The 12,777-nt window shown below is 40.7% G+C and overlaps 1 protein-coding gene across 1 annotated transcript in view; it reads right to left on the minus strand.

The window, feature by feature from the left end:
* The window catches only part of QRSL1 (glutaminyl-tRNA synthase (glutamine-hydrolyzing)-like 1), a 13,555-nt gene extending 1,127 nt beyond the window's left edge, over window positions 1-12,428 (minus strand). The window contains exons 1-8 of the mRNA XM_010156473.1: window positions 12,323-12,428; window positions 10,773-10,869; window positions 8,783-8,959; window positions 6,365-6,540; window positions 6,144-6,256; window positions 4,192-4,384; window positions 3,689-3,806; window positions 614-819 (exon numbers count right to left, since the gene is read on the minus strand). Of these exons, the coding sequence (XP_010154775.1) occupies window positions 614-819; window positions 3,689-3,806; window positions 4,192-4,384; window positions 6,144-6,256; window positions 6,365-6,540; window positions 8,783-8,959; window positions 10,773-10,869; window positions 12,323-12,332 (1,090 nt within the window). The 5' untranslated portion in view covers window positions 12,333-12,428. The remainder of the gene's footprint in view (window positions 1-613; window positions 820-3,688; window positions 3,807-4,191; window positions 4,385-6,143; window positions 6,257-6,364; window positions 6,541-8,782; window positions 8,960-10,772; window positions 10,870-12,322) is intronic.
* Window positions 12,429-12,777: the final 349 nt, after the last annotated feature.

The raw sequence follows: 12,777 nt of genomic DNA on the forward strand, positions 1-12,777 counted from the left end.
ATAAGGTCTCCCCTGAGCCTCCTCCAGGCTAAACACCCCCAGCTCCCTCAGCCGCTCCTCACAGGACTTGTGCTCCAGACCCTTCCCCAGCCCCGACGCCCTTCTCTGGACATGCTCCAGTACCTCAGTGTCTTTCTTGTAATTAGGGGCCCAAAACTGAACACAGGATTCGAGGTGTGGCCTCACCAGTGCTGAGTACAGGTGGATGATCGCTTCCCCAGTCTCACTGGTCACACTTATTTCTGATGCAGGCCAGAATGCTTTTGGCCTTCTTGGCCACCTCTGCACACTGCCCCCTCATGTTCAGCCGGTTATAGACCAACATCCTCATGTCCTTTTCCCCTGGGCAGCTTTCCACCCACTCATCCCCAAGCCTGTAGCGTTGCAGGGGGTTGGTGTGACCCAAGTGCAGGACCTGGCACTTGGTCTTTAAAATCTAGTCTTATATTTTAAAGCATTTAATAAGCAAATTACCCTTACAGGTGGTTCGCATTTAAGTCGTACAATGCAGGGGTGAAATATTTTGATTCTAAAGAGGTTAAATACATGAAGTGAATAGACATTAAAAATGACTAAGCAAGGGAAAATACAGTTGTATTCCTGTCCTACTCACCAGCCATGTTTGCAGCCTGTGTCAGGATGTCATCCTGCGCACTGCGGGTTCTGTTGTCTTCTTTGATGAATTCCACATATGGTACTGCATCACTCAGAGTGGTAGGAGTGAGTAAAATATCAACACCACTCTCAAAAACCTTCACAAAGTCATTGGCAATGAGACGTCTGACTTTCTGTGCCTTGATAAAGTAATTCTCATAGTTCCTAGAAAGAAATATGGACATGAGGGCCTGACAATTTAATTCCAAAAATACAGAACTTAATTTCTTAGTTGTTGTAGAAAAGCCCAGTACTCTTTTGGTTACACTGGTACTTGTGTTTTTGATATATCAGAAGCTTGGTCATCAAATATGGTGTTTGTGCTCTCGTAGCAATGAAGCTGTCAGAGAAGGAAAAGATGAGGGCATACTGCTGAAGAAAGGTGAAGGGAAAACAAACCCCTAGTTTACAATAATTAACTAAAAATCAAAACAACTCTTTTATGACCACTCTGAAACTAAACTGTGCATTGAATTTCACCGCAGGGCAGCACAGCAAAGCCTAGAAACAATACAAAACTAAGCAGACCTGGAAAATAGGCATTAATCATTTAGGATTCAATCCAGCAAGATACCTAAAGCTTTTGAAAAACTTCCATCACCTACGGAGGACTCCAAATGGACTTAGAACTATGTATATGTTCGTAGTATACTTCTCTGTAGAATACTATAAAGAACTTATCTTCCCATAACCCTTTTTTTTCCTCATGTAAACATGTGGTCTGTGCTTTTCTAAACAGTCTTTACACAATTCTGAAGCAGTAACAAATTAGTCAGCTTTATGCCTCCTGTTCCTTTTAACTTCATATGCAGAACTGGTAAATGTGGAATCCTTAAATTCAGAGAAGTTCAGTTTCAAAAGTAATTGCCACCTAAAACCACAGCTACTAAAAAAAAAGATAAAAGGAGGGGGTATTAACAACTGCAATAGGTCAGAGCGTTGTAGGTAAACACAGTGTTTCTGCACTTGCAACCCAGAAAGCAAACCGTAGCCTAGGCTGCATCAAAAGAATCATAGAAGCTTTTAAGTTAGAAAAGACCTTTAAGATCATCAAGTCCAACCATTAACCTAACACTGCCAAGTCCACCACCCAACCACGTCCCTAAGCACCACAGCTACAGTCTCTCAAATGCCCCCAGAGATGGTGACTCAGCCACCTTCCTGGGCAGTGACAACCCTCTCAGTGAATTTCTCCTAACATCCAGTCTGAACCTCCCCTGGCACAACTTGAGGCCACTTCCTCTTGTCCTGTCACTTGGGAGAAGAGACCCACACCCACCTCTCTGCAACCTCCTTTCAAACAGAGAGCGATAAGGTCTCCCCTGAGCCTCCTCTTCTCCAGGCTAAACAACTCCAGTTCCCTCAGCCACTCCTCACAGGACTTGTGCTCCAGACCCTTCCCCAGCTCTGCTGCCCTTCTCTGGACACGCTCCAGCACCCCAATGTCTTTCCTGCAGTGAGGGGCCCAAAACCGAACACAGGGTTTGAGATGTGTCATCACCAGCACTGAGTACAGCAGGACAACCGTTTCCCTAGTCCTGCTGGCCACACTATTCCCAGTGAGTGCAGGCCAGGATGCCATTGGCCTTCTCGGCCGCCTGAGCACACTGCCCGCTCATGTTCAGCCAGCTGTCCACCAACACCCCAAGGTCCTTTTCCCCTGGGCCGCTTTCCCCCCACTCATCCCCAAGCCTGTAGCGTTGCAGGGGGTTGGTGTGACCCAAGTGCAGGACCTGGCACTTGGCCTTCTTGAAACTCACACAGCTGGCCTTGATCCATCAATCCACCCTGTCCAGATCCCTCTGCAGAGCCTTCCTACCCTCAGGCAGATCAACACTCCCACCCAACGTGGTGTCACCTGCAAACTTTCTGAGGGTGCACTCGATCCCCTCATCCAGATCATGGATAAAGATATTAAACAGAACTTCCTAAACAATAACCTAATTATTTCACAGATTTCAAGAGCAAGGTAAAATAATGTGTAAAATGCAACATTTGCAGGAGACACAGACAGTTTTTCTATTTATTATAAGAATGCTTTCTGAACCCTGGGGTCTGTTCTTCAAATGTAATCTATTGTGGACAGAAATAGGACTCTCCTGTTCAATCTTGATGGAAGCCAATTGTATATTCCTTCACAGAACAGTGAACTACATGAATTTTAAAGCAGCCTTAGGAAAGTTGATCTTGACAATTGTAACCAGAAGGAGCACACTTGGCAAGAATACCAGCATTCCATAAAAGCTGGTTGTTACATACTGACTGACAACATTCCTGTCTCAGAGAGCAACTAGAAGTCACGTCTGACGAATACTCTCGCTGACAGAGCTCTTTCTGTAGTGCTCTTGGCTTTCAGACTGATTACACGACTAATATTTCTGTTAGCATCTGAACAAATTAAGATGGAGAAAACCAGCTCTTTTACTAACACACATTAGGACTGTTGGATATGGATTGAAAACTAAGAAAAAAAAAAGTCAAACTGATCCATACACCAGCTTCTCTACATGAGCTGGACAAAAACCTGTCTTCTGTAAAGACATCAGTTCAGTCCCTTTGCCAGGGTGCTCCTTTCCCTGTATACTGAAGCAAAGAGCTATAGTTAATTTAATTGTTGTAGCTTCTGGATTTCCCTAGATGACCTCACTAGAATGTACCAGCAGTTTTAATGAGATTAACAGCTACAGAACTTTTAACACAACAACAGTAATGGCTTCAGTGTGATTTCAATGTCACACCTTGGACAGATTTTAACTTAACATATGGGTGCCAGTAATACTATGGTGGAGGGGAAAAAAAAATCGCAACGTTGTTTTACTTATTTCATTCAGGAGGCTCATTGGTAAGACTAAGGGAAAACATTTTCATTCATTATTAACAGTTCACTAGGTATTATATAGTTAAAGCAATAATAATAATACAAGTAGCTACTAGTGTAAGGATATCTTTTTTCATGTCACAATGAATAATTAATCCCCATTTGCTTAAAAAATTATTAACTTGGCAAATTTGAGTTTCAAGATGCACTGCTTACTGTTTCAACAAGAAATAGTTTCCTGATAGAATTCTTCCTCTTACAACATCATTAAAGCCTTCTCGTCGTGTTGCAGCATACATACTTTCTGTGGACTTGTTCATGTCAGAACGGTGTCCTGAAAAGACAAAGCAGTTTGGAAATTAATACTTTTTGTAATCCTTCAGATTTCACAACATAAGGTAACGTTATACAATAGGCCACTGTTCGCTGCCATCCAACATGCTACTATTCTGGAAAAACAACAGAGTATATTCCTGTTTTGTTCTAGAAATATGAAACAGATTTTAAGCCCAGACACTCAGGTGTCTAGAAGTGAAATGTATTAAAATATGTATTTATTTACTCATTTTCATTTGGACAGGGTATTTACTCTAGTCTATCTTGGAGAAATAACACCAAACATTCATCCATGAAAAGCATATCTATTAAAACTATTATTTTTAAACGGCATCCAGCAACATTTCTATTGTCTGAGAAAAAAGTTTTTTCAAAGGCCTTACCGTATTCCAGTCCATCAAACCTGGCCATATTTGATGCCACTTCTGCTGTGCACAGCACATGATAGCAGACAATTGAGTAATGAGTGTGTGGTAGACTCACTTCAATTACTTTAGCACCTGCATCCTTAAAGAGGTCAGCAGCCTTTGACCAGAGAGCCAGAACTTCACTAGAAAGCCCTGGCGCATGATATTCCTTGGAGAAAAACAAAAAGGGGAGTGATTTTACCACCAGTTCACTTCCAATGGCAATCAAAATGCAAATACTCCTTGCTAAAAATACATTGAAACTATTGCTCACCACTATATGATTTAAAGTACATATTAAAGCTTTTTGCATCTACTAAATGTTATACAATCAACAATATTAAATTAAGAAGATTCAGTCTTCTTAAGAATATTATGTTCATCTCAGTAAGATCAACCCACATATCACAGACCACGGAATTTCAGCAGTTTCTTCTGAAGGAGAAATTGCCCAATCATCCACTTATTTGTCTGTTCCTGGAGGCTATCCTGCACTACGCTGCAGTTTGTGGGTAGAAACTCTTCAGGTTTAAATCCTAACACTAGGGCTGCTGTGAGTAGGAAAGAGAAAAAGAAATGGTGGCCGTAGCACACCAGTGGCAACTGGCATGCCTCAGTGAAACAAGCAACAACCCACCAAAGAAGAGCTACAATCAAGGGGTCGGGAGAAGACTCAGATAAGCTGTGTTCCTGTTTAAGATCTAAGTCACAGATATTCTATTAGAACTCTCTATTTTTGAACATACTTGCCTTAGTTCTAACGCACAGTATCAGGGTTATAGTACTGTCTGATTTCTGAGTAGCTGTGACCCATGTTTAATATATGCATGTATCTGTTTAGGATAATCTGTAGCAGTAGAAAACAACTGTCCAAAAAACATGAATAACTAACCAATACCACTATTTTAGATTTATCAAAATCTAAACAGTATGCAGCTAATTCATTTTCTAGGCATAGAATTTCTGCATTTCACAGATCCTGAATAACTGGTCAGTGGACATCTCCGTTTAGCAAATTAAATCTTTTGCTGTACCTGTTCTAGCACAGGTTCAAACACTGACAATCCAACCAATACATGTTATTCACACTGTCTCTTTGAAGGCAGAGCCTTTACTAAATTAAAAATAGGCTGAAGTCCCAAATGTCGTGGCTAAATTGCAGGTATAGGTACAAATATGACTGAACTGCATACACAGAAGCCAGATTACAGTTGTCTTTCAACCCCTATTGGAGTTGTGCGAATCAAAGCTCCCTGTGCCACTCAATTGCCTTTAACATTCTGCTTCACGTTAACACAGTGACATTTAGGAAAAGTATCTTAAAGCACTGCACAAAGCAGTACCAACCTCGCTGTATGAGAATCATAGAATCACAGAATGGTTTGGGTTGGAAGGGATCATAAAGACCATCCAGTTCCAACCCTCCTGCCATGGGCAGGGACACCTTCCACTAGACCAGATTGCTCAAAGCCTCATCCAGCCTGGCCTTGAACACTTCCAGGGATGGGGCATCCACAGCTTCTCTGGGTAACCTGTTCCAGTGCTTCACCACCCTCTCCAGGAAGAACTTCTTCCTGATATCTAAAGTTAGAAGGCACTAAGAGCAACTTGTTTGAGGTTATACAGGTGACTGATGAAAGAGCAACAGAGGGAACCAAGAACTTAAGTTCCCTGTTTCCCTTGGAACTTCCTGACAGTGCTTTCCACAATGTCAAAATGTTTGAGATGAAGCATTAGCATATGCTCACTCCAAATCGCCTGCACAAGCAACAGAGCACACACTGCTCTTTTCCATGAGCTGCTCGTACTGTCTTCACTGTTTCAAATCATGAGACACTGGGAGATGGTGGGCTAGATACAAATGGCTTTTTGTTAGGTGTCCTATTTGCTGCTCCTGCCTACAGCTGTTGACAGGATTTAAATGTTACCTTTGGAATTCCTATAGAGAGTTTGCTGACATCAGTCAAATTGGGTAGTTCAAATGGCTTGAATTTGTCCTGAATTGTGGTAGAGTCTTTGGGATCGTGTCCAGCAAGTGAACCTGAAATACGACATGACATATGAAGAACAGGAAAATGTACACTGGGTAGCCTGGATTCAATTTGTCTTGAGACAATGTTGTAAACAAAGACACACGTAGTAGTAATACCTAACACAACTGCTGCGTCATCCACACATCTGGTTAAGATTCCTGGCACATCCATGGAGTTCACTAGAGGAATGAGACCATGGCGAGAGATCAGTCCATAAGTTGGCTTTAAACCTACTACACCACAGTGAGCAGCAGGGTTTCGGGTTGATCCTCCTGTGTCTGACCCTAAGGCTCTATGGTTTCAAAAGGATTATCATTAGTAAAATAACTCAGAACATTTCCAAATAATACAAATGTATGGCTTTAAGATGCATGGATTTTAAAAATGTGCATATTCTTCCAGATTACAAGTCATAATCACACAGCCTCAGCTTCAGTCTGCTCCCTGTGTCTGCCATTTTTTATCTGTTCTCTTAATTTAATTAGGCTCTCTGAATTAGCCATCAGGGGAGCCCAATTCTTGTCACAAAGCAGAGGTAGATAGGTAGAATTCAGGCCATCCGAATATGCCCCAAAGTATCCACTTCTGCTTTCTCTGTTGGTCTGTTCCAGCACTGTGTTCTCCAAAAGACATGCCTCGTGATTTAGTGTATGATTTCAGGACACTGACATTTATTCAGTAGCCATTACACTATGAAGCAGCATCTTCCAGTGTACAAATAAACAGCGACACAGTACAATTCTTGACCCCAGTAAGAGAGTACCTTTTCAAAGTTTAGGATGTTTTTCTCATTTCCAAACCTACAAAGCATAGAATCAGAACTCCCAGCATGCAGCGGCTTAGGTGGGATTTTTGGACACTTTTTTTTTTAAAATTTTAAGTTTACTTTTATTTTGTTCTTTCTAAGCTAAAATTTTTATTTAAAAAACTGTAATGAAATTGGAAATTCATATTGTAATGAAACCTCCTCTTCTCTTGTTTTTAATAATTTTAACACAAGCACCATTTAAAAGAAAAAACAGCTTTTCATTCAAAACTCTGCCAAAAATTAATTAAACTTCGGAAGGAGGTATAATTTTTACTGAAGTGGGTATGTGACTCTTCCCATAGACATCTGTTTCCGAGATGGCTGAACCAATTCAATTGACTTTGCTGAAGTGGATCTTTTTCAAAGCTTTTGTGTTGATACAAAACATCCTCAATTTTGTAGCATTTCTGTACATTCAAATCTCAAATTGAAAAGAGAAAAGCTGGCAGCATTCCAGATGCTTGAAAGAAACTAACAGAGTGGATACGCAAGAGGTTATAGGCAATAAAATATCTGGATGAAAAATCCCCCTGATCTAACAAAGTGCTGAGCAGTGCAAAATGGGAGTTCAGCATGCCCAGCAACAGAAGAGAAGGTGCCAGACCCTATCAGGATCAGCCCATTCTGGCTCAGGACAAGGACCAGCAGTCCTTGGGAATGACTACACCGATTTCAGTATCAACAGTATTAAAATGTTGAGTAGACTACATCCTAACAAAGGGCAATGAGATGAAGGGAGGTATTGTTAAAAGAAATCATGAAATAAATTGGGTTTTGTACATAATAACCATATTTTTAAAAGAAAGCTATCAACATTAGCAAAAAGTATTTTAACAATAAAAGAGGCTTATGATATAGTCTATGGGTAAACAAGGAGACAGTAACTAAAGAGTATTCTTAAACACCCTGCAGTTAAGAGCACAACTGAAATCATCTTGTATAAATTGTGCTTCACTAGGTAGCTCTAAGGACTGCAGAAAATGAAAGGTGTCAAGTTTTAAGGACCAGTTGGATGGAGAAGATAGTACAGACAACTGATTTGTTAAATAGTGCGTTGCTATCCCATGCAGATTATTGCCAAAAAAATCCACTTGTTTAAAATCCTATAAAAAAATCAACCCCAAAACCCAAAAAACTAAAACTGTCTTCTAACTTTTTAAAACAGTTAGGTTTGTAAGTGTCTGTGCCGTAAGTATCTATGCATCTTTTTGTTAAACCAAGTATTAGAAAGCTTTTAGATTCCCAAATCTCATGTATTATTAAGTCTGCCATAAAAGCAAAGGAGGGGAAGAAAGATTAGTATACTGTTACAAATTAAGGGATCTCCTCATTTGCTGAATTACTTTTACAGTGTGTACTTCTGTTTTGCACTTACTCTGGAAGAAGATGTGTCACAAACCACACGTTACTTTGAAGAGACGAGATGGGAATAACAATAAAACTGTCGTTCCTTTACTGCTTTTACCATTTATTACATGCAGTGCAAAGCGCTCGCATCAGTACGCCGAGTAACACTGGGAATGAGTAAGTCTGTATTTGACCACATGGATTCATTCTGGCTTCACGATGCGACACACAAATAAACTAGGGGTGCTGAAATAAATCCTTGCCTGCCGCTGCAAACAACCCTCCCATTTCAAACTAGATTATGAGAAAAATACAAAATTCAAACCTTCCAACGTATATTGAGACATGGAATAAAAATCAGTTTGAAGAAGCTCCTTACGCAAAACATGTGAAAGATGACACAGCGGCCGCACTGCCTCCTGAGCTCCCTCCCGTTATTACCCAGTTAGACTCCTCGTCCTCAGAAGGGGATTTTGGGAGAGATTTTTCCTTGTACTGTCTTGAGTAACTCCAGGGATTTCTGACTGGTCCAAATACCCCATCTGTACTCCCAGATCTAAGAGAGTCAGAGAGGACAAAATACAGACAGAAGCGACAGATGACACACTGTATTCATCACGGTTTTTTTCTTTACCCTATTCCTCATCCTTCATCCTAGCAAATTCATTTTCAACACAAAAAGACTGGTGTACATAAATCCTTGTGCAGTCAAATTCAACAATGTTACACAGAACTGTAAAGTTTATAGGTCTTCATCCAGTTCTGACACAGAATCTGAACTCTTATCTAACTTCTGCTAATGCCACTGAAAAGAATGTAATCACAAAAATTGTTCTGACACAGAATCTGAACTCATCTCTTTCTAACTTCTGCTAATGCTACTGAAAAGAATGTAATCACAAAAATATAAAACTCATTTAAGCTATGTAACAGTAAAGCTGCATGTCTGCTTCAAAAAAAAGGTCTTCTGGTTTCCTAACTGTGCATTTGGAAAAGGCAAAAGAAGATGACCAGACTCTTGTGGAAAACCATGGTGCTAGAGGTGGGGGGAAAGCCCTGCAATAGCAGGAACAGGCGCTTCTCTAAATAACACACTATTACTCACTCTGTAGCCCTCCTCCTGAGGCCACAGCTCGCTGGTACAGAGCGCTGGACTGCCTTCTCAGAAACATGTGTCAGTCAGTCTGTGGTCACCTAAGTGTGAGCTGCCAGCAGAAGCAGGGGCAGGGGGTACTTTCCTCCTTCCTCACAACCTGTACCCTGTGACTCCGGGGTGCCAGTGTCATTACCCAAATCATCAGTGGGCAGTTGACACAGCAGTTGAAAGCCAACCTTATTAAGACATGATGACTTTTGAGCTGGATCAGCTCCCTGATCAAGGTCATGGTGCAGCCGTGTTGCTGCCATGCCAACACACAGACCAGAGATGACAGGCCAGGGCGTGGGGACAGGCCTTTTTGAGAGAATCCTGTGCTTTAGTGAGCTTAAGCCAGTTATAACACTGCATAATCAGGGGTTTTTTTTTTCTGTGCTTTTCCCCTGTTCTTCCTCTGAAGAGTGTCTCTGACACAGAAAGGATTTTATCCAAAACAATCCAGTCAAAATATTTCCACTCCATCCATGTGAATTCCTAATCCAACCTCTATTTGGTTTAGGTAAAATAAAAAAAAAAAGCCAAAACACAACAGTTATTGCTTCTCATAGGTAACTAAAGTCCCAGATATTCCTATCCAGGCACAGCAGTTTTGACAGCGACTCCCATTCATAATGGCCCAATGCTGTTCCCGGCTATAGTTTGGCTGCCTTCACTGATTTGCTGGAGAATCAACCTGTGAGAGCATTTTCCGACATGCTCCTGACAAAAAGTCACCAACATTAGCTGAGGTGATCTGAACTGTTGCTCTAGATTAGCCTGTTTGCAGCAAATCAGGGAGTATCATACAAATTACTCCAGTGGTCGAGTGGCAGAGGCAGTGACCGCCATCGGGGGCATGATAATAATTAGCTAAGGGCAAAAACCACCAGTAAGGTGAGAGAAAAAGGCAGCAATTAACTGGTGGTGTAACCAATTCTAAAAACACACAACTGAATCTGGAAGAAGTCTGCTTTCCTTGGCCTTCTGCAAAGGCTTCCTCCCCCTCAAACACAGCTATAGTCAAACACTATGTTCACAAACCTCAGCATGTATATAATTTACACAACGGTATTAGTGAGAGATTCACCCAACTCTATAAACTCTTTGTGGGTAAGTAACCCTTATTTTCTAATCTCATAGAACAAGGAGTTAAGGATTACAGGTAGATCAGAACAGATGGCACGTATTCTATTTCATGTGCAATCACACATTAAAAATAATAAACATTACTCACCCCATTGCAAATTCATCTAGGTTTGTTTTTCCTAAAAGCACAGCTCCCTGATCCAGTAATTTCTGAACTACTGTAGCATTGTAAGGAGAAATATAACCTGAAAACAATCAGAACAATTAAGAGAGTGATTGGTGAGATACAGCTGATTTTTAGAACTAGCTACTCTGAAGACTCAAAGTCGTCATTACTTGGGCGTAAGAACCGTCAGTTCACGGTGCTAAGGTTTTGTTTCAAAGTTACATGAGCAAAAATCAGCAAAAGTAAACCAAATGTTGTCTTGTTTGCAATCTTTGTTCTCCCTCCACAATTTACAACCTAGTAATTCTGGATTATACCTTTCTAGAGTCTGGAGCTAAGACTTCACATTAACAGGTTACCGCAAGGGTTGCAGATTACTGCATTCAGCCAGTTCGCAGGAACTGTCTAAAATTAGAAGAAATGTGAAACAGCTCTTTACAGAAAAGTGCTAAGCTCTCTTGAATTATCTCCCATTACCATGACATAAAGGGGCATATGGTTAACCACAAGCTGAAATACTAACTTGGCTACCCTGTGATCAAACGTGTGCACCCTTGACCACTCAGACCGTACCTAGGACAAGAACCTTGACACTTAAGGGAGATCCTAGGTAGCAACCAATTCCTTTTGGGAATACTGACGGCAGTTTCTCCACCCCCAGCCTCAACAGGAACAAGAAGGACAACATCACTCCTAATACTCTCAGCCATGACATTGCAATCAATCGCAATGGGTCTGAGAATGTGCCTTAAGGAAAAGCATCTCAGGGAATATAACACTTTTTAAAATGGCAAAGTCATATTTTGTTTCTTCTGCTATTAAAAAAAAGAAACATAATCAGATTGGGGTTCTGCTAATTCACTCAAGCTGTTTTCCAGAAAACTTCTCGGTTTTACTTTGTGCAGGAAAAAAAATAATGACATAAGAATTGTTTTCTTTTACTATGAAAACATTCTAACACCTTGACAAGGTTCATGGTGTTTTAACAGAAACAATGTGCTTAGGAAAGCTCAAAAAATTAAAAAAAGCCTTACAGAATGTGTCTATATATCAGGCATATAGAGAAAAGAATTGTTAATGTCTATGCTTCCTACAGACATATGAAAAAACTACTTAAGTCAACAATTATTAACAGAACAAAAAAAAACCCCACACCCCTGTCTCTGGATTTTGCTAGACAGAGCAGCAGCAAACAGTAGTGACCGATCTCCTGCAGACCTAAAAGTAACGTGAAGCCAAATGTGAACTACAGGACAATCTATTTCAGCATATGGGCCATAATAAACAATGTTACTAAAAGCATGTAACTATATGAATAAAGAAGATAATGTGCTTACACAAGAAAAAGGTGCATCTGTAATAGGAGATGAGCTTGGCAGAAGGAATTGGACAAACATACTTTCTCAAATGAGTCCAGCTCATTTTTTGGAAAACATTTTGATTTCTGGAACAGTCCACTCCAAAAACCTTCTAAACAAAAGAGCAAGAGCTCCGAAATAAGATCTGACTTTACTTTAAAAGCTCTACTGTACCTTTTAGCATGTTCGATGCACATGTTGTCTCAATGCCAGCTGTGTTAAAGTTGTCTTTTACTGCAATAGGAATTCCATCTAAAACACCCAGCGGCTGACCTGCATTAGGAATTATTGCAAACAGAGATTAAAGCATATGCTCTGTACGTACAGTCGGAAGTTTATTTTATTTTATTACAGTTTATTTTATATGCCCCTACAGGGTGTTTTTGATAGCAAGAATGCTACCCACTTCACATCTGATGGTTGTCCATTGCATTTTCAAGAACTACCTTCCACTCTAACGCTAGCGTGGAGCATTCTACCCAGACCAGTCCCCACCCCACAGAGCAGAGCTCTGCAAATGCGTCTGAGCCAGCAAGGCAGTCAGCTACTTTCATATAGGTTAGCTGTCCCAAAGATGCTCAACTCTTCAAATATAGGCATCGTTTAGGTTGGAAAAGACCAGGATGCTC

Source organism: Eurypyga helias, unplaced genomic scaffold (assembly GCF_000690775.1).
Source record: "Eurypyga helias isolate BGI_N326 unplaced genomic scaffold, ASM69077v1 scaffold498, whole genome shotgun sequence".
In the NCBI taxonomy this organism is placed as follows: Eukaryota; Metazoa; Chordata; class Aves; order Eurypygiformes; family Eurypygidae; genus Eurypyga; species Eurypyga helias.